The sequence below is a fragment of the Balaenoptera musculus genome, chromosome 14, assembly GCF_009873245.2.
Source record: "Balaenoptera musculus isolate JJ_BM4_2016_0621 chromosome 14, mBalMus1.pri.v3, whole genome shotgun sequence".
In the NCBI taxonomy this organism is placed as follows: domain Eukaryota; kingdom Metazoa; phylum Chordata; class Mammalia; order Artiodactyla; family Balaenopteridae; genus Balaenoptera; species Balaenoptera musculus.
Genome location: NC_045798.1, coordinates 430,532 through 452,798, shown reverse-complemented (window position 1 = coordinate 452,798; position 22,267 = coordinate 430,532). Strand labels below are relative to the sequence as shown.

The 22,267-nt window shown below is 49.7% G+C and overlaps 1 protein-coding gene across 3 annotated transcripts in view; it reads right to left on the bottom strand.

Moving 5' to 3' along the window:
- The window catches only part of ANKLE2 (ankyrin repeat and LEM domain containing 2), a 24,280-nt gene extending 2,013 nt beyond the window's left edge, over positions 1-22,267 (bottom strand). The window contains exons 1-12 of one of the 3 annotated variants that reach the window (XM_036874268.1): positions 22,043-22,267; positions 14,675-15,145; positions 11,678-11,884; positions 10,430-10,623; positions 10,163-10,351; positions 7,601-7,723; positions 5,430-5,496; positions 4,029-4,201; positions 2,792-2,898; positions 1,752-1,942; positions 1,312-1,456; positions 148-279 (exon numbers count right to left, since the gene is read on the bottom strand). In XM_036874268.1, the coding sequence (XP_036730163.1) occupies positions 148-279; positions 1,312-1,456; positions 1,752-1,942; positions 2,792-2,898; positions 4,029-4,201; positions 5,430-5,496; positions 7,601-7,723; positions 10,163-10,351; positions 10,430-10,623; positions 11,678-11,884; positions 14,675-15,145; positions 22,043-22,229 (2,186 nt within the window). In that variant the 5' untranslated portion in view covers positions 22,230-22,267. Of the gene's footprint in view, positions 1-147; positions 280-819; positions 1,457-1,751; positions 1,943-2,791; positions 2,899-4,028; positions 4,202-5,429; positions 5,497-7,600; positions 7,724-10,162; positions 10,352-10,429; positions 10,624-11,677; positions 11,885-14,674; positions 15,146-22,042 lie in introns of all 3 variants that reach the window. The other 2 variants (XM_036874265.1, XM_036874267.1) reach the window with 2 other exon arrangements.

Sequence of the window (22,267 nt, the reverse complement as noted above, 5' to 3'; positions counted from 1 at the left end):
CGAGGGCCGTGGGACCGGAGCAGAGCCCCAGCTGCCCCGCCCCGCCCCCCTCCGCTCTCAGCAGCACCCCTTCTGCTCTGCCACCCCCGGCCACAGGGTGGGGAGCTCCCCATGAACCCGGCGACACCGTCCGCCGGGCCGCGGTACCTCTGTCTGTCCGTGGGCGAGTAGCGCAGCACGGCACTCCGCCACCTGTGCAGGGCCGGGTACTGGTGAGGGTCCACGTCCGCACACTCCAGGGCCGCCAGAACATCGCGATCCAGTTTTGACGGCTCTTCTCTAGAAGGCGCGAGAAAGAAGCAGAACAGCCGTGACCACACACGCATCCGGCACCACCGCCCCCTTCAGAACCAGCAGAGCAACAGAGGCGTGTGTGAGGGCCCAGCACCGCCACCACAGGCTCCGGCGGTCGGGCCGAGATCCAGGCAGCGGCGGGACGCCCTGCCCGCGGGGAGGAGACCCCGGCCCCGCTGGGAAGGTGCGCTCTGCGTGCCCCCCTCCAGGATGACGGAGCAGAAGGTGGGACGGGCCATCCGCTGGGCGACTGAGACCGACCCCAAGACGACCTTTCTTCCTAAAACAAACTAAACCCACAGGACAGCTCAGTGACTGTGGGAAGCACAGCGGCTGCAAGGACGAGTGAGCACGGAGGCCGCTGTCTCCCACCGGCCTGGAGGACACCCGAGGAGCCACACTCACGAGGGAGATGGAACCACAAGCGCCCATCAGGCAGGCCAGGGTGGAGGAAACTGTCTGGGAATCACACAGTGGCGCCCGTGCCCACCGCCCCTCGACATGTGTGTGCTTCCCGACTCGTACCCAAAAAGGAAGAGGCTCTGGACGGGCTCCTTGGAGGCAGGGACCCCCGAGGGCTCAGAACCGCCACCGTGACGGGCCTCTTGCGTGGGACTGTTGGGGTCCAGGCACATGTCAGCCATTCCAGCTGACATTCCGTGCTCTGTCCTTCCTTGGTCATTCCCGAGTTTGTCAGCAGCAAGAGGTCCTAACGTGTCACTTTCTGCTATGTTCACTCTTGATGTCAGGATCTTATCTCTAGTTTTCACAGTTGGACTGGGTGTCTTAGAAAAGCTACTTTCTAGATTCTGCAAATTCAGTTTATCAAACTCCACAGTCAAGCCGGAGACAGGCGACAGGAAGGCCTCCTCCCTACTTGGGGCCTTTGGCCTCTTCCCACCCAGGGCCTTGCTGTCACTCGGGGGGCTGCAAAACCCATTTCTGCTGCTGCGGGGACTGCGCGGGGCTGAGGCTTCTATGAGGTCCGTCTGCTGCTCCAAGGGGAGGATGTCACACCCCGAGTCTCCAAAAGCAGCCGCCGTGGGCTGGGTGGTGTTCCGAGCCGTGTTTTGCCGGTTTTTGATCTCTTCCAAGCTCATGTCATCATCTTCATCTAGAAACGCCCTCACGGAGATGGAATTGCTGCACTTCCTGTGACGGCCTGTGAGGGAGAGACGGTATGGATGGGGGCTGTGGGTGTCACCCCGCACAGCGCAAACCCTGTGACGAGTCACTCCCGCATTCCAAGCCTCCTCCTCAGATTCCACGACAGAAAACCACTTGCAACACGCCTTGGGAAAGGCAAGCAGGAGCCCGTAGACAGAATTCCAGGCTCCAGGCCCAGCTGTTCCCCCTCACAGGCAGGAAAATGAGAAGGAAGCCGGCTGGTTGCCACGGATGTGGCCACAGGACGGGCTGCCAGCCCCGCCAGCCGCGGACGCACTGCATGTTCTTACCGAGGGCTGAGGCGTCCTCCTGCAGACAGGCTGCATTTTCTCCCGTGTCTTGTTGGGGCTTTTTGCCCACTTCCTGCTGAGTGAGATATTCTTCTAGTTTTTGCAGGCCCGCCTGGGAAGACAGATCAACAAAACAGCCCAGAAAGTCCCAGTATTCGACCCAGGGATACCCCAGCTCATGAGCCAGCTCCCTGTAAGAATAAAGCAAATTAACCAGTTGTGAGACCAAAAGAAAAACTCACAGAACTGACTAAATAGAAAAGGGCCATTTGACACTGGAAGTGCCAAAACGGCACCTGCAACCTTGGCTACAATTCCATTTTATCCTAAATTGGGGGCTGAAGTACTATACACTCCACTTCCTGAAGCAGCGCTCCCTCACGGGGTAAGACCATGTTACAGGGCAAGCCAAGGTCACAGGGAGAAAGGAGACCCCAACAAAGTGTACCACTCACACCAACACTCACGAGAGATCAGAAAAAGGACAAACTGTAAAACTCCACTAACAGAGGACATTTCGGTTCTCATAAAACTGTACAAAGTCGGAGATGATTCTGGTTTGGGCCAGACGTGAACATTTAGAGGTCCTTTTCACTTTTAAGTTGTAAAGCTAAAGCTGGGCACATATTTTGAGAAAAAGTTCTAAAATGATTCAATTAAGCTTTATTTGCTTACACTGTAAATTAGCTTCTTAACTGTGGAAAAAACACTTTTCAGGGACTTCTTTCACTAGTAGTTTCTGGCCACGCCCCCCTCTTGTATTTGATTTTCTCCTTCGTTGTGTGGCACCTTCTCCCACACACTGTCATGCCCCTCGGCCACCTCACCCCCGGGAGGGACTGTTTTAACAGAGACTTTTGCTGCACAAGCTGCAGTGGGCCCGTTTGCAAGGAATTAGACCTCAGTGAAAAGGCCTTAAAAATCTCCAGTCAATGCTTTCTGGGAACTACTGTTTTGAAAGCCCCAGTCAGCACACGAGGGCACAGCACACGAGGTGACACCAGCACTCGGCCCTCTGTCACTTCGTGCCCTTTAAGTACCTTCCCACTCTCTCGATGCCTCTTTCCGGATCAGACTTCCTGACGCTGTGGAAGAAGCCCGCTTTCTCTCGAGGCGGGGTTTTCCAGAGTCGGCGAAAATCTTCCGCCTAGAACAGAAGTGTGTTGGGCTGCGCAAGGCACCCACGTCACCAGGCAGCCCTCCCCCACCAACCCAGCGCGGGCAACGTGCCCACCTGCCCTGGAGCTAAGGGGCCGTGGCTGCGTCCCGGCGAGGCCAGGAGGGACCCTGGCAAGGCCTGGGCTGGGCTGAGGGTCAGAGCTGCCCCAGGAGGCCCCGAGGGAGACACTGCAGAGCTGCCACCCCGAGGGCCTTGCGTCACCTTCCCATCACACGACAGGAAAATAAATATTTGTGCTTTCGGTATTTCATGCAGCTGAATCTAATCCTAACATTTTTACAGTTTTAGGGAACTAACTATTGATAGTTACAACTTTATTTTAAGAGGAAAGATTATATACAGGTCAGCGTATGAAGTACCTGACTTCTGGAAGTGAACACCGGAGTTGGCAAATGGAAGTTTCCTAGTGACAGTACAAATCCAAGGACCCTGGAATGGACAGCCTAGCCACCTGGGCAATATGGTGTGCAAAGGGCCATGGGCACTTGGGGGAGGGGAGTCAGGTGACACTGGTGTGAGGAGCATTAGCCCAGGTAAACCTCGCTTCTCAGAAGCACGGCTCAGCACACACCCGCCCTGGCTAATAAGAGCAGGGTCAGGCTTCCCTGGTGGCGCAGTGGTTAGGAATCCGCCTGCCAATGCAGGGGACACGGGTTCAGGCCCTGGTGCGGGAAGACCCCACGTGCCACGGAGCAACTAAGCCCGTGCGCCGCAACTACTGAGCCTGCGCTCTATAGCCCACGAGACACAGCTGCTGAGCCTGCGTGCCGCAACTACTGAAGCCTGAGCGCCTAGAGCCCGTGCTCCGCAGCAAGAGAAGCCACCGCTACCCGCAGCTAGAGAAAGCCCACGTGCAGCAACAAAGACCCAACGCAGCCAAAAGTAAAATAAAAATAATAAATTAAAAAATAAGTAAATAGACATTAAAAAAAAGAACAGGGTCAAGACACTCGTTTCTCCAGGGAAGTTCTGAAGCCTCACTGACAACTCCCTGGGGTCCTGGTCTCAGGGACCAAGCACAAAGCAAAAGGCTGGAACAACCCAGCATTCTGGTGGGATGGCCAGGAGCTATTCCAGAAGCTTCCACAGACGCTCACCTTGGATGGACTCAGGGGCCCTGCAAAGGCTCGCAGGGTCAGAACAGGGTCTCTGGGGCCACCTCCACTGTGGCCGATGTGAGAGACCTCGCCCGTGTGGTCTGAAGACCACAGCTCCCCGATCACGGGAGAAGACGTGTCCTCTGCCCTCAGGAGGGGCACGTAGTAGTGACCTGAGAGGGGAAACACACCGGGGCTGGACCATTTGCGTGGACAGCCCCGCACCCAGTGGACGTCAGGCACCTGGGAACCAGCCTGAGAAACAGCGCAGTTGCTGCCCCACGGGCTCTGCACGCGAGTCAGCGATGCTAACAGTAAATAAAAAGGCCGCCACAGCTCCGGAGCCAAAGGACCCGGGCAAGAGGCCAGTCCACGCCAGACTCCTGCACGTAACAAGCCCCGCGTTCTTCCTCTGCGGGGAAGTAAAAAGAAGGAGAAGAGAAGAGGAGGGGGGCGGCAAACACCTGCTCACCCCCAGGTTCTTACGAGGCAGGACCTGTGAACCAGAGCAGCAGAAGCCGAGCTGGAGAAACATTACAAAGAAGACACGTTTTACCCCCACCTCCCTCCCCAGCTCCCTCTTCTGTTTCGTATGTTACAGTTTTGTATCACTGAACGCCCGTCTCCAAACAGACCTAGAATCACAACCTGGAAAGAAGAAAGGCAGGCAGGCCACAGGGACTGGGGGTGGCAGGAAAGGCCCAGAGACACCGGGTGAGCGACAGTGGTGGCCGCCGGGCGCCACCGCAGGCCTGGCCGACCCGTGCACTAAACGGAGACCAAGGGGGGAGTCGGGTAGGAATGGCAGCCGAGAGAGAAGTAAGGACGGGCAAACAGGAGGGCAAAGACCGTCAAGCATCCGTGGCAAGGCCATCCAGCGAGCGGGACCAACTCCTCAAACTGCCCGGAAACAAGGCAGAGGAAGAGCTGGCAAAGGCCTCCCGCCCCTGGCTACCTTCGCACCCCTGCGGCCTGCGAGCCGGGAACTTGGGTCCAGAGGCGCGAGGCCCCGAAAGCTGAGTGGAAAGCGCTGCCCCGCAGGCCACGGTCTGAAGGGTCCTCGGCCTGGAGCGCGGCGATCCGGGGCAGCGAGGCCGCAGGGGCGGGGGACCGGCGGGCGGGGGACCGGCTGGCCGAGGGCCTCCAGGCAGGCCCCTCCCGCCTCCCCGCCGCCCCGCAGGCTGCGCCCGAGGAGGAGGGCCGCGGAGGTCGAGGGGCGAGGCCGTGAGCAACAGCCAAATGACAGACAACTCGCTCTCCCAGAAACGGGAGGTGGCACACAGGGTAACTCGGAGGGTCCCAGCGGCCCACGCTTCACTCCTGCACGCGAGGCCCAGCCCAGGCGCCGCCCAGGACTTCCCCCACCGTGGGCCGCACCTCGGGCACCCACTCTCCACTTACCCTTTAAATAGTCTCTAATCCGCTCCTTCAGTTCCACAGATTTATTTTTGCTTCTTTCACAAATAACCTATTTTAAAAAAAACAGAGTACGTGAATGCTCTAAATCTGATTTATCACATCTTCTTATCATTAAAATGATTTCATAAAGGCAAGTTTTAAAGTCAACGAAACGAGGACAGTAGCCTAATGCTGAGTATTTCATAAAGGCCACAGTAAACAAGGACAGTATCCTAGTGCTGAGTATTTCATAAAGCCCACAGTAAACAAGGACAGTATCCTCGTGCTGAGTATTTCATAAAGCCCACAGTAAACGAGGACAGTATCCTCGTGCTGAGTATTTCATAAAGCCCACAGTAAACGAGGACAGTATCCTCGTGCTGAGTATTTCATAAAGCCCACAGTAAACGAGGACAGTATCCTCGTGCTGAGTATTTCATAAAGCCCACAGTAAACGAGGACAGGATCCTAGTGCTGAGTATTTCATAATGCCCACAGTAAACGAGGACAGTGTCCTAGTGCTGAGTATTTCATAAAGCCCACAGTAAACGAGGACAGTGTCCTCGTGCTGAGTATTTCATAAAGCCCACAGTAAACGAGGACAGGATCCTAGTGCTGAGTATTTCATAAAGCCCACAGTAAACGAGGACAGGATCCTAGTGCTGAGTATTTCATAAAGCCCACAGTAAAAAATGTGTGTTGAACAGTGTAATCCTCCTCCTCGTTTTGTAAAGGCTCCGAGGGGCCAGGACAAAGAACAAACTCTGAGATCACAGGTGAATTTTATCTTCTTTCTTCATGCTGCTCTACATTTCCTCATTTTCTGCAAGGAAAGGAAATCTTAAGGTGCACCATCAAGTCAGAGCAGAGGTGCAGACACGCCCGCACCTCCGGTGTGGGCACCTCACTGGCTAGGAGCCCGTCTGCTGTGGTTTGGCTGGGTTGACATACAACTCCCATCTAACACGAACACAAGTTTTATTCTTGCAACTACAGGAATCGATGTTCTCAGCCATTAGAGAACCGTGAACATTTTAGCTACAAACAATAAAAAAAAACCCAAAAAACCAATAACCTTAAAATAAGAAGGAAGGAACCAAAAAATTACCACCTCCTGCCAGCCTGTGACAGAAACAAACTACAACCGCACGGTGGACCCTTCAAGTAGTGCAAGTGTTTTCTTTTAAATTCTGTAACTGATTTTGAGAGATGTCCAACGCTTTAAAAACGTGTTACCAAATAGCACTTTATATTGAGAAAATATACATACACATGCACACAGAAAGTTGAGTCAGATTTATGCAAAATAATGGTAATAATTTCTGAGTTGCGGAATTGTCCAGTAAATTTTATCCTTTTTATGTGTATTCTAAACTTTCTACAGAAGTGGGCACGACTGACATAACCCTAGCAACTACAGAGGAGGTGTCACCGCCAGAGTAGGACCTTACAGATTCTACTTCCAAAGGGCTGGCAGGTTCAGGCCAGCTAACAACTCCAAAGCCTGGGACAAATGAACCATCTTCCAGGTCTTTTCAGGCCCACTCTCCCCTCCACCTCACTGCACAGAGGCCCCTCTGCCCTCTCTACGGCACACCGTGCTCAACTGCTGACAGATCGTGACAAGGCCTGTTTCCTAAGGCTCGTGGGGGCCAGGTGAGAATGCCGGGGAGGGGCTCGGGACAGCGCCTGGTGCACACTGAGCTCAACACACGTCAGCTACGTTCAGCAGCAGCGTCCTCACCAGCACATCGTCCCACCATCATCACCATCTCCACCATCCAGCAAGCAGTTACCGCCAGCCTCACCATCACCATCTTCATCACCACCACCAGCAGCATGAGTATCACCTCTGTTCTCTCTGACCCTGGTCAGCTGCAGTACTCACAGAGGGAACTTGACAAAAGACAGTGAGCTGCTGAGAACAACGTGACCACCAGCTTCAGGGAAATAAAATCAGCAAACTGAGGCAGTTCGCTCCCTCCTGGCTTTACAGAGGCATCTTCTTCACAGAGTACATCCTACTCAACAATTAGGGTTCTAAGATGTGCCACAAGGCAAACACATTCACACAGAGTTACCTGAGTCTTCACAATAGCTGTGATCGCAGACTGTAATTTTATGTATTTTCATTTCTAACACTATGTAGTAATAGCATTTTAATAGGTACTTACATCTTCAGGTGTTTTATCATATTTATTTCTTGGGTTTTTTACAATCAAAGGGTGTGAAGAGAGCACATTGACCACATCTGCATTTCCAAACTTACAAGCAAAATGCAATGGTGTGTCGTAGCCCTGAGAGAGATGAAAAGGAAGAACACTTACTTCTTACACACTTTTTTGTTTCATAAGGTTGCTTTAAGGTAAAAATAGGTATTTAGTAAAACAAACAATCAAACAAAAACCCTCAGAAATAAAAGACTATAAAAAGACAGTTTCTATAAGTGACAAGTAACTGGCACGCGAGCACACACCCACTTTATGCCAGGGCGTGAGCCCAGCACAGCGCCCCAGTTCCTGCGTGTCTAGTGCCTGTGGGGAGCTTACAACAGAGCTAGGGTGTAACACCTGCTCAGCAAACGGCAGCTTTAACGACTCAGGGCCCTGTACAATGTCTTAAAATCAATGTTCAAAAAGCAAAATAAACAGATGAAGACAACATCCAGAATGAAGCAAAGACCACGATCTGGTCTGTACTCGGAACTTTCTCTAGTCGCTAATATTGCAGCAAACGAAACTCCCCCCTCCTGACTTCACGAGGTTTCTCAGTGCTGGCCTGCCCCTGGTGGCGTCCTTCCCCGGGCTCCCCGCAGACCAGCAGGCCCCCCGAGCTGTGGAGCCACCCCCTCTGGCACCTGCACCTGGACAGCCTCAGGCTCAGAGGCAGCACATCCCAAACAGCCCGCTCAAGTCCACCTGCGGCCACCGCCACGTTCCAGCCCTCAGGTCCCTCCTCCGGACGCCACGCTGCATCCCCAGAGCTTCTCCCCCAGCTCCCTGGAATCCCAAGGGCCCTGCTGCCCGTGCCCACACTCCCAGCTCCAGCACCCCCTCCACTAGGTGACCCCCGGCCGGCCTGCCACAGCTGCAGACGACACAGGAAGAACGAGCAGACCTATGCTCCAGTCAGGCGCTGCCTGGTCCACGGTCCACCTGAGTCGCCTCCAGCCCTGCGGCCCAGGCTCCGGCATCGGCGGAGCTCCCGGCCAGCCCCACGGGGCCGGGGCCGCTGCACATCGGGGCGGCCGTTTCCACTCGGCGTGCAGGGCATCAGACCGCAACATGCCCCCCGCACCCCTCTCCTTCTGGCCACCCCTCTCCCTCACACACGTAACGTCCTTCTCTAACCTGCTCCGAGCCCCGCCAACGTGACCCCGGCCTCTGCCCCATTCCCGTGTGGCCAGCGGGCTGTGGGCCCACCCGCCACACCTGGTGACCCAGCCTTTCCTCCACACCACACCCTCTGGGGAGCCGCTGGGCTTGCTACATAGTCCACGCGCTTGAAGCGATTCCTACTCTTAGCGCCTTATGGTCAGGGGATGTGACCTGTAACATCTAGTTTCAAGAATTTATTCAGTGGTCTTTGTGGATCCACAGATGCGTATTTTCAACGAGCACTGCACAGGCATTAAGAGAAGACTGCACTTCCCGCCGGGCACATGTTCTGCATCACATGGAGGAGCTACGCTTCCCAACTGAACTGTCACATATCCTTATTCTGTTCACACTTAGTCTCATAGACTTTGGTTTTGTTCCTTCTGCCCTATTTCGCACTTAATATTGCTTTCATGTAACCACCGTTTCCTCTTTTATGCCCTTCTTTAATTTTGCTAGCACGGCCAAGTTCATCTCCATTCCCCCTTTTCTTTCTTGTTAATTGAAAAGTTATTCTTGCTTGCAATTCTGCGGTTCAATGTATCATATTCAGTATGTTACGAAATAATCCAATAGGCTCATTTTATTCCCTCTCCTGCCCACCACGACTTCTCAAACCCTTAGGTTTCTCTCAGAAACAATCCTTGGTTCTCAGCCATCCCTGGGTTTTCCCTCATATAAATATGTAAAAACTCTTCTGTTTCAAGAATCCTTACTTAAGCCTTGTGCACCATCTCCCCACTGGGACTTCCCTGGTTGTCCAGGGGTAAAGAATTCGCCTTCCAATGCAGGGCATGCGGGTTCGATCCCTGGTCGGGGAGCTAAGATCCCACGTGCTGCGGGGCAACTAATCCCGCGTGCTGCAGCTACTGAGCCCACGCGTCTTAACTAGAGAGAGAAAAACCCAATGCCACAACTAGAGAGAAGCTCGGGTGCCACAATGAAAGATCCCGCATGCCGCAACTAAGACCTGACGCGGCCAAAATAAATAAAGAAATAAATGAAATAAAAATTTAAAGAAAGACATATCTAGGACACTAGACTACAAGGCACCAAAACCTTTCTACGTCCTTCTCCCTTTAGCTTTGTGGCACTCGCCCACCCTCCTATCAGTTCGGGACTCTCTGAACAAAGGCCAGGAGGGACGTGTCCTGGGGGCGGCTCCACCCCAGCTGGGACCCAGGTGCGCCAGCCAGCGTGGTGCACTTCTCATGTGTGAGCGGGTCTGGGTCCAACCGTATCTTTCTAAGCTCTCTGACCTCAACGAACGCGCATCTCCTCTGAGCTGACGCAGTGCAGGGACACGGTAAATAAACACCCAAACACTGTTTCCGCCCTGAGCCCGGCTACAAGGCGCACCACTCTGTCAGGTGTGTTGAGGTACAGGTCCACCACGTAGCAGATGCGCTTCTCCAGCATGTGCGGCTCGTCGTCCGGGTACATGAGCCGCATAAACTCGGCGTTCTCCAGCGTCGCCAGGGTCAGCTGGCACAGGGCAGCCTGGTTCTCTTTGGCAGCAACATGCATGACGTTGTACCGACATCCTTCCTGGAACAAAACCACAGATTTTGGGCTTCACTTTCGTCACCGCAGTCTTGACGCTAATGATGCTGGAAGCAGGCTTACCTGTACGATGGTCGGGTTGTCCCCCGAACCAATCAGATACCGCGGATTACTCCAGATAAGGTCGGAAAAGGTGTCTTCCTCTCCCTTCTCCACAGCTTTCCGAAGCTTGGCAGTGAGATCTTGCGTACGGGGACTTTTATAACTGTTCGCTCGCTCTTTGCTTGCTGCTTCTGAATCAGACAAGTACAGCCCGTCTGTTAAGAGACAGAATTTAAGAACATTTAAGTTCACATTTTCTCATCATCCACTATGCGCTTCACTGAGGGCAAGAGAAATCTTTCGCACAGAGGCTGACAATCTCCTTGTAGTGAAAAGTAAGAAACGAGATGACCCACAGCAGACGGACGTGTGTCCCAGCCCACGGCAGGGAGGGAAAGGCTCTGTGGAGAACGCGGGGGAGGAGCGGGAGGGCACGTGGCCAAGACGCCACCCACACTCGCCAGGGGCCTTCCAAGAGCCAGGAGCACCCCAGAAAGGCAGGGAGCCCAGAGGGACTTTTGCTGGCTGAACCACGACAGCTGCGGAGGTAGGAAGGCTAGCTTGAGGAACCTTCACCAAGTGTGAGGGGCCTCTAAGCGCCCCAAATCACTCTGGCCTCCGTGAGGTGGCACACGGACTCTCGATCCAAGGCCAACTGTCTGCAAGGAGAGGCGCATCCTCGGGAACCCCAGCCAGCCTGGGGAGCAGAGCAGCTGTGAGCCACGGAGGGGAGGGGACCAGACGAGGCTGGGACGCCGGGGTTTTGTACGATGCTGACAACAAAGGCCCCTCACGGGACCCTGGTCCTGAGCTGGGAGTGGCGCTGGCCAGCCCTCTGGCCGGACGGTTCCGCTACCGCAGAATCGTCTGCAGCCAAGCAGGTGCCGCAGTCCTGCCTAGAAGGAGGTGTAGCTTCAGGGGGGCAAGCAGAAAGGTCTCAGCACCTAAAAAGGCCCTGAACCCAACAGGCCGCAGGGAGCAAGAGTGTGACAAAGGGGACGGAACAGAAGGCGACGGAGGCCCTTTCGCGGCTTCTCCCACGGTCCCCTCAGCAGCTGCCTGACCCACTTGGCCCCTGTCACCTCCACCCAGACCAGCCCACTGACCCACCCTCCTCCAGCTGCTCCATGGCCTGGGCCTCAGCTCTCTGTTCCCAGCAAACCGGGCTGCTCTCAAAGGTGGAGAGAACTAGTTACCAGGAAAGAGGGAACAAAATACCCAGGAGTAAATCTGACAGTAATGCCAGATGCGAACTGCTAGATAATTTACCTTTTAACCCACCACTGCTAAAGAGCGGCACTGTTTTCACAGGAGAAAGTGGTGAAGAGGTTTTGCTTGGAGAAGGGAAATAATCACAAGTTCCCCTAGCAAATTTCTCTGCATCCTCTCTGCTTGTAAAAGCCTTAAATCGGGATCCTTTGATCATTTTGACAGCTTGCAAGGCTTCCTTCTTGTCTTCATAAACGTGAATCCTTTCTGCGTGGGAAAAGCAGAGATGAGTAACTGCAGCCACCGTCACTTAATTCACACTTGAAGCCCTGGGTTTGGTAACTAACGACTGTTAGCCAGTGGTCTGGTTTTTCTCTTATTAATATTTCAGATTTTTAATCTTCAAGAAAAAAGGCTTTAGTTAGTGAAAAGAACACAATAAGTTTGATCATATGTATGTACATGGATATAAATGATACATATTTTGTACCTATATATGTAGTTTTTATATCCAAGGATAGTATTCCATACTAAAAAATAAAATTTATGGACCAACGATCTAAATAAAAATAATTTTAAAAAGTAAGTAAAAAACTATGACTAGGGACTTCCCTGGTGGTCCAGTGGTTAAGAATCTGCCTTCCAATGCAGGGGATGTGGGTTTGATCCCTGGTCGGGGAACTAAGATCCCACAGGCCGTGGGGCAACTAAGCCCGTGTGCCACAACTACTGAGCCTGTGCTCTAGAGCCCGTGAGCCACAACTACTGAGCCCGTGAGCCACAACTACTGAGCCCACGTGCCTAGAGCCCGTGCTCCGCAACAAGAGAAGCCACCACAATGAGAAGCCCGTGCACTGCAACAAAGAGTAGCCCCCGCTCGCCGCAACTAGAGAAAGCCCGCGCACAGCAACGAAGACCCAATGCAGCCAAAAGTAAATAAATAAATAAATAAATAAATTTATGTATTTATTTTTAAAAAAAGGTCAATAGACATGACCAAGCAAATCATCAAATAAATACAAACAGACTACACCCATATAAATAAGGTAACTGACGACAAATAGCAAGTGTTGATGAGGGTGTGGAGAAAAGTGAACCCTCCTGCACTGCTGGTGGGAATGTAAACTGGTGCAGCTGCTGTGGAGAACACTACGGAGGGTCCTCAAAAAGTTAAAAATAGAACCACCATGTAATCCAGCAATTCCGCTTCTGGGTATTTATCTGAAGAAAACAAAAATGCTAATTCAAAAAGATACATGCACCCCAATGTTCACAGCAGCATTATCTACAACACAATAGCCAAGATTTGGAAGCAACCTAAGTGTCCATCGATGGATGAATGGATAAAGAAAATGTGGTATGTATATATATACACAGACACAGACACACAGACACACACACACACAAGAATACTACTCAGCCTTAAAAAAGAATGAAATCTTGCCATTTGCGGCAGTATGGATGGACAAGGAGGGTATTATGCTAAGTGAAATAAGTTAGACAGGGAAAGATAAATACCATATGATTTCACTTATGTGGAATCTAAGAAACAAAACAAAGGAACAAACAAAACAGAAACTGAGTAACATACAGAAAACAAACAAGTGGTTGCCAGAGGTAGGTGGGTGGATTAACGGGAAAAGGTGAGGGAAATTAAGAGGCACAAACTTCCAGTTACAAAATAAATGAGTCACAGGAATGAAATACACAAGGGGAAAAAGAAAAAAAAAAAAAGGTAATAGACCTAAAACAAGATAGAGGTTTCCCTTATTTGAAAGACAAAAAGGGAAGTTTAATAACATGCAGTATGGTTGATGGAACAGAAACAAGGCACCCGTTTTCTGTTTTTAGATAGATAAAAATGTACATTCCATATTGTACAGTAGAGAGACTGGAAAAGTTACTGTCTCATCCACAGCGAATGATAACACCTGCTGGAGGGCAGTAGCCTTCAAAGTTTTAAAATGCATACGTTTTGGCTGGACACTTACACTTACCAATTTTATGAAAATAAAAACAATGTACATACATACAGATATATTTCTTTCTTAAATTTAAATTAAAATATATTAAAAATAAAAATAAGGTAAATTTATATATACGAATAAAACATAGTAAGTAGGGTCAGGAATGATACACAAAAGTACTTACTAAGTGGTTACTTCTACAGAGTAAGATTCCGGTGGGGAGGAAGAAATTTCACTTTTACTTTATAGACTATATATAAAATGTAAACATTATATATACTTTGTTTTACAAAAAGCAACTTCATTCTGATCAACACCAAGCTTTCATTACTTCTTTCCAATTCTATCTATTTTAGTCTTGTTTAAAATTACAATTCTTTAATGTTGAAAATTATTTATACCTTCATTGGCCATTTGCATTCATTAATATAAGAGGTGGTCAGGTTACAGTGAATTAAAAAAAAAAAAAAAAAGGAAAAAGGAGAAAGGAGGAGAGGGACTTCCCTGGTGGCGCAGTGGTTAAGAATCCACCTGCCAATGCAGGGGACGTGGGTTTGAGCTCTGGTTCGGGAAGATCCCACATGCCACGGAGCAACTAAGCCTGCGAGCCACAACTACTGAAGCCCGTGCACCTAGAGCCCGTGCTCCACAACAAGAGAAGCCACCGCACTGAGAAGCCCGCGCACTGCAATGAAGAGTAGCCCCCGCTCGCCGCAACTAGAGAAAGCCCGCGTGCAGCAACGAAGACCCAATGCAGCCAAAAATAAATAAATGAATGAATAAATAAATTTATTAAAAAAAAAGGGAGGGAGATGGTTAATCAAAAAATGGAGCCAGCCCATAAATATCTGTACGTGAAGTATAGCTCCATAGAATCCAATTTTCTTAATTTCTAAAAATTTCTATATAGATTTACAAAAAATTCAGGAGCATTCTATATAAAAATGCTAACAATGGTTAATTTGGAGTGATCAGATTATGGTGATTAAAGTCTTCTTTCTTCTCCTCTGTAGTCAGTGATTTTCAAAACCCCTCTCCCCCTGCTGTCCACGCACCACCTGTGTAAGGACCACGGCGCTGGTCACGTTACCATGTCTCGCCGGGGCGTCCTCGTACGCTGGGCACACCCCGTAGTACAGAGGCGGCTCTGCAGAGGCCCGCAGCGTGGCTCTGTGGCTGCCGACCCTGGCCGGGGCACTGAAAGGCACCGAGCGGGTCGCAGACGTCACGGCATCTTCCTCCGGAGGATTCAAGCCCACACTATAACCAAAATCTCTGTCTTCAGAAAAGCTGACCCGCTCAGCCGGGCTCCCTACCGCAGACTTCACAACCCTTTGTGTGTCCTGGCCCAGGGCTGGGGCACCTGCAGCGGCGTGGTCGGGAGGGTGGGAAGGCAGTGTACCGTGCTCTAATAAAGACTGAGCCAATTTTTTCTCAAAAATAAACCTTGTGGTTGATGTAATGGGTCCACATTTCAATCCAGCTTTGATAATTTCTTCTCTAAGGTCATCTGGATTCAGGAGTTTCAATCGAGCCAAGATGGTATCCATTGTCATTTCACCTAGGCCCAAGACAACAAAAATCAATCTGATGGCTGTAAAGTACACCTTCTCTTAAACAAATTCAGCAAAGTTGCAGGATGCAAGATTAATGCACAGAAATCTGTTACTTTTTTATACACTAATAATGAACTACCAGAAAGAGAAAGTAAAAAATAAATCCCATTTAAAATCACATCAAAAAGAATAAAATGCCTAGGAATAAACTTAACCAAGGAGGTGAAGACCTGAATAGACATTTCTCCAAAGGAGACATACAGATGGCCAACAGGCACATGCAAAGGTGCTCAACATCACTAATTATTAGAGAAATTCAAGTCAAAACCACAATGAGATATCACCTCACACTGGTCAGAATGGCCATCATCAAAAAGCCTACAAATAATAAATGCTGGAGAGGGTGTGGAGAAAAGGGAACCCTCTTGCACTGTTGGTGGGAATGTAAATTGGTGCAGCCACTATGGAGGACACTATGGAGGTTCCTCAAAAAACTAAAAATAGGGACTTCCCTGGTGGTCCAGTGGTTAAGAAGCCGCCTTCCAATGCAGGGGATGTGGGTTCAATCCCTGGTCAGGGAACTAAGATCCCACATGCCGCCAGGCAACTAAGACCATGCACTCTAGAGCCCTCGCGCCACAACTAGAGAGAAGCCTATGCACCGCAACGAAAGATCCCACATGCTGCAACAAAGATCCTAAGTGCTGCAACTAAGACCGACGCAGCCAAATTAAATATATAAATAGATAGATAGATAGAACTACCATATGATCCAGCAATTCCACTCTTGGAAAGAAAACAAAAACATTAATTTGAAAAAATATGTGCACCCCAATGTTCATAGCAGCATTATTTACAATAGCCAAGATATGGAAGCAACCTAAGTGTCCATCAACAGATCAGTGGATAAAGATGTGGTATGTATACACAATGGACTACTACGAAGCTATAAAAAAGAATGAAATCTTGCCATCTGTGGCAATATGGATGGACAAGGAGGGTATTATGCTAAGTGAAATAAGTCAGAGAAGACAAATACTGTGTGTAATCACGTATGTGTGGAATCTAAAAAATAAAACTAGTGAATACAACAAAAAAGAAACAGACTCACAGATTTAGGGACCTAGTGGTTACCAGTGGGGAGAGAAGAGAGGGGAGGGGCAAGATCGGGGTATGGGATTAAGAGATGTCTATGTATAAACTAGACAAAGAACAAGGATAGATTGTACAGCACAGGAAATTATAGCCATTATCTTGTAATAGCTTTAACTTTTAATGGAGTACAATCTAAAAATACTGAATCACTATGCTGTAACCTGAACCTAATATGATATTGTAAATCAACTATACTTCAATTTTTAAAAAGTGGCAAAAACGCTGGCTTCAGGGAATTCCCTGGCGGTACAGTGGTTAGGACTCCATGCTTCCATTGCAGGGGGTTCAATCCCTCCCTAGTCGTGGAACTAAGATCCTGCAAGCCTCGTGGCACGGCCAAAAAAAAAAAAAAGCTGGCTTCAAAGTTTCATTTCAATCCACTATTTCCCCATATTCTTTGGAGTCTACGAACTTTCTATGAGAATTTTCATTAGGTTTTTGTTTCCGAATTTATAACAATCTAAACAAGATTAAGATAGGCAGTGTCTGGTTCATTTGGATAAGAATCTTACAGCCCAGTGCTGTGACATGATCTGATCACACCAACATTCTAGGGAGGTCAGCATGCTGGGGAAACAGGCACACCCATTAGTTGTCACTTGCAGTGTGATTAGGAACAAATCCCCAGGAAAGCAACTGGATACTATGCATCAAAACTCCAACTGCAGAAAGTTATCCTACAGACACATTTGCACTTTATTTCATAAGTGATGAGAAATTATGCAAAGATTTAAACAGAAGAGCATACAGATAGCTCCACCGTCATTTTGCTAATACTGAAAACAAACAGCTAATGTTTAACGTTTGGGGGGTTTCCCACATGCCTGGTTCTGTCCTAAGCACCCTGCCTGCACTAAATTATTTAAAATTCACGATAACTCCACATGGAGGTTTTTCACCATTGCTCACTCCTGCTTTACAGATGGAGATCCTAAATCAGAGAAGCTAAGTAACTTGTTCAAGTTATTCAGCCACCAAGCAAGTGGATGTGAACTGCAGCTGGAGCTTTAATCAATATATTTACAGAAAGAGCAGTTAAATCTATGGGGTACAGGTTTAAGCATGGTCAGCCAGAACTGGGGAGAAGGTAAGAAATGACAGGGTACAGACCACTGCTGCAGTTAATGGGGCTGGAGATGAGTGCTCAGACTAGAGAAAAAGGATGTCTTGACCACAGATTAGATGCTGTGGTCGGGGGGGTGTCTCAGGGATTGCAGTGAGCCTACGATAATACCTAGATTTCCAGCCTAGACGCTTAGAAAGAGATTCTACCCAAGGCAGGGAATATGAAAGAACAAATGGGGATTTAGGCGTTGAGCATTAGAAACACCCACTGCACATCAAGTGGGCATTTTGATTTTCAAGTCTGAGATTCAGAAGATAAGAAGCTCAGAGTGAGAAAAACAGCTCTGGGAGTCATGAGCCCATAGGCGGTGGTTATAACGCAGGGATAACAAGGAACACACAAAAGGCCAGTAAGCCGAGAATGGGATCTGAGTAACAACAAAGATTGAAAGACAGGTGAGAAAGAAGAGAAATTCGAAGAGGCGATCAAGAAAGAATTGGACATGTTAATACTGTGTATCAGTGAAGCTAGAGTAGAGGGTTTTAGGAGGTGTTTACAGATGAAATGATAGGGTATCCCAGGACTGGCTTTAAATTACTCCAGGAGAGCAAAACAGAGGGGGCAGTGACAGATAAAACAAGACTCACAAAATACTAATACCTAATACTTGCAGCTGGATGATGGAAATTTCTGCATATTTCTTTTTTAGTAACTTTTTATGATACCACCCTCCCCCCCTCCAAGATTTCAAAAATGGCTATTACTTATTTTAAACAGTGAATGTATTGCACAGCCCCCTCTAGAGCTGCCAAAGAACATGAAGGGGGAGGCCAACTGCCCACAGGATTCCACTCAGGGAGCACCCCTAAGGGTAGTCTCTGAATATTGGGTATAAGGGCAACAGAAGTGATAAGGAACTGATATGAAAGGTACAGGACAGGCTGAAGCCACACGCAAGGCAAAGTCTGGGGGGTAGGGGCGACTGCGGCAGATGCTAGGAATTAACAGAGAGGAATCCACCCGATCCTGATAATATTCTCTTCTGCATACCATCTCTGTGTGTCTACTCAAAAGCTACCTTTTTTTCCTATTTATTTATTTATTTTTGGCTGCGCTGGGTCTTCGTTGCTGCGCGCGGGCTTTTCTCTAGTTGAGGCGAGCAGGGGCCACTCTTCGTTGCGGTGCACGGGCTTCTCACTGCGGTGGCTTCTCTTGTTGCGGAGCACGGGCTCTAGGCACGCAGGCTTCAGTAGTTGTGGTATGCGAGCTCAGTTGCGCTTGAACCCGTGTCCCCTGCATTGGTAGGCGGATTCTTAACCACTGCGCCACCAGGGAAGTCCCGAAAGCTACCTTTTTAAGATAGGCTAGTCTGAGGGGGTTCTGTCCTTGTAACCAAGCAAGCCCTAAATGGAACAATTACATTACATTATATCACTAACTGGGTGAGCTTGGGCAAGTTATGTAACTGTAAGCCACAGTTTCCTCATCTATAAAATGGACATAACAGCTCTGCTTCTTAGCTTGTAATGAGAATTAGATAAAATAATGGATGTGTTTGACACTGACAAATTATCCATTAATGTCAGTTAGGGCTATGAAGTTATCGAGTAATACAGGCTTATCAGCCTTGGAGAATACATAGTATGCTAGAAAGTCAACTTGAATAAAGACAAACATGTACACTCTGTTTCTAATTTTTTTTTTTTTTTTTTTTTTTTGGCTGCATTGGGTCTTCGTTGCTGTGCGCGGGCTTTCTCTAATTGCGGCGAGCGGGGGCTGCTCTTCCTTGCGGTGCGTGGGCTCTCGGCACGCGGACTTCAGTAATTGTGGCACATGGGCTCAGTAGTTGTGGCTCGCGGGCTCTAGAGCGCAGGCTCAGTAGTTGTGGCTCACGGGCTTAGTTGCTCCGCGGCATGTGGGATCTTCCCAGACCATGGCTCGAACCCGTGTCCCCTGCATTGGCAGGCAGATTCTTAACCACTGCGCCACCAGGGAAGCCCTGTTACTAATATTCTTAACACAATACACAAGTATCTGCTCATGTATGGAAAAGAAACAAAGGATAAAGCAGAAAATAATGAGACTGCTTAGCTTCAGGGGAGGGTGTGAACCAGACAGGAAGGACAGAGGGCAGGGGAGAGCAGCACTTCTGAATACGCCTTTACATGTTCTGACTTTTAGAAGGATGTTTGATTCACATACACAAAAAATACGTAGATAAACAAACAGATAGGGGGAGACCCCCAAGTGGAATACAAACCAAAACAAATTCGCTCAAGGGTATTACAAGTTAGTATCATAATGAGTGGGGGAGAAGGAATGTACTGACTGAAAGATAACACATGACCACGTCCTCTAAGGGTAAAGACAGAGGAAGGACAGACAAACACTATACTCTAGCTGGCAGGTGGGTTTTCACAGTGGTAGAGGCGAGCAATTCTGAAGCTATCTTCTGTGTGCTCTAGGAACCAGCAAATAATTGTATACACTGTGGCTAATGAGAGCCAGGCTCCTCACTGAGAAGGGAGAAGCCCTCAGCAAACTTCTGTAAAGGGCTGGGGAGTAAATTTTGAGTCTTTGTGAGCCAAAGCCCCCCCAAACACTCAAGAAGAGCCACAGAAGGAAGAATATGGCTGTGTTCCAAAAACAGGTGCGGGCAGGATCTGGCCCATGGGCGACAGTTTGCTGACCCTGGGCTGGAATTAGAAGTGTCTGCCAGACCTCCATCCATTGACTAATAGACAGACAGAGATGTAAAGGTACAGGTATAGGAAACTGAGGTAGGTCTGCAGACTGGATAATACTTCCTGGCTTTCCTACTTGTAGTGATTATGTAAGATACTAATGTTGGGGAACCTAAGTGGATGTATACAGGATTTCTTTAACTCTTTATTTTGTAATAATAATAAACACAATAAGTTGAAAAACAGTACAGAGAGGTCCTGTGGACCCATCACGTGGCTTCCCTCAGTGGCACACCGTAAACACTGCAGTGCGTCATCCAAACCTGGCAGCTGACCCTGGAGCAGCATAGCGAACTAGACCACGGCCTCACCAGGTTCTGCAGTCACTCTCCTCTTGTGGGTCTTTGTATGTAATTCCATGATCGTTTATCACACGTATAGCTTCACATGGACATGATTAGTTCCTGAACTGTTCCATCACCACAAAGATCTCCCTCCTGCTGACCCTTTACTGGCACATCCAACCTCCGCCACGGTCCCCTACCCTCGGCAACCACTCATTTGTCCTCTGTCGTTACAATACTTTTGTTTCAAGAATGTTACATAAATGGAATTGTACACTACAGACTTTCTGAAACCGGCTTTTTTCATTCAGCGTAATGCCCTTGAGCTCCACGCAAGTTGCTGATGGATCAATAGTTCTGCCTCACTGCTGAGCGGCATTCCACAGCTCGAAGGTGCCGGTTTTACCATGCACCCCTCGAAACACATCTGGGCTGTTTCCAGTTTCTGGCAATTACAAATAAAGCTATGAACAATCGCATATGGGTTTTTGCGTGAAAATAAGTTTTCGTCCTTCTAGGATAATGCCCAGGAGTGCAGTACAGGTTCAACTATTTGAGAAACTGGCAGTCTGACCTCAGAATGGCTGCACCTTTAAAATTTATACCAGCAGTAAATGAGACCCAGTTTCTCAGCATTTCCACCAGCATTACGAAATGTCATCGGTATTTTTTATCTTAGCCATTCTCATAGGTGTGTGGTGATATCTCATTATAACTTCGATTTGTATTTCACTACTGGATGGTGATGTCGAACATCTTTTCACATGTGTTTACTTGCTCTGTACTAATGACTTAGAAATGAAAGCTAAAAATTAAAAAAGAATTTAATGAATAAGGCACCCCAAACTCTAATCTCTTAGCCCCAGACCCCACTGGCCTCACACGTCCTTTAGCTTTAGGGTCTGCAAGCCTTTCGACTCGGGCATCCTGCGCTGGGTTCTCTGGCACAGTGTCGACAGTGTAACTGGACAAATGAGCATGCTGTTTCCTAAAAGTACCACCTGAAACTTTCTTAAGAGGATGAGAGAAGGTAGGACAATCAGCATCTCAACAGGTTGGAAGGCAAGCTGGACCTCGTGTCAACAGGCCTACGTCCCCACCTGGCTTCTGCCTCGGATCTGTGTCATCTCTGCCGAGCGGGACCTTCCCGGAGCCTGTTTCCTCAGCTGTAAAAACTAAGTCACCCATAAGGACGGCTTTCGCCCTGAGAGTTCAAGGTGGGGTCATCAATTATGCTTTCTGCTAATAAAATTTCGTCTTCTTATCAGGGTACTTGAGGAGCTCTTGCTTATCCTCCAAAAAGAAACCAGACTTGCGGGTAAGAGGGTGAATGAAAACTGAACGAAGGCGCGTTCCGGATGCGCGCAGGGCGCACACGGTCTTCTCAGTCAAATCAGGGGCTCAAACCAGCAAAACTGCGCACAGACGCGGCACCCGGGCTCCCACGCTCACCGCTCTCCCACCGTCTGTGCGCGGAGGACTCGTGACTTTTACTCCAGGTCTTTTCCCAAAACCCCCGACTCAGGCCGGGGACGGGAGCCCCGGGAGGCGGGAGGGGAAGGGTGCGGAAGCCCGGGGGGCCCGGGCCGGGGAAGAGGGGGCGAAGGATCCAGGCCGGGGAGGGGCGCGGGCCCACCGGCGGACCGGCCTTACCTGGATCAGGGACTGGGCCCGCGGCCGCGCAGGGCGGCGGGTCGGGGGGCCCGCTCCGGCCCAGGCCCCGCGGCCGCCTGTCCAGCCGCCGCACCAGCCACCGCACCGCGATCAGCAGCACCGAGGCGCCCAGCAGCTCCCAGGCCAGCGCCGCCCACTCGGCCGCCGCCAGCCGCGGCCACAGCATCGCCGCCGTTCGCCCTGTCGCCGCCGCCGCCACCGCCC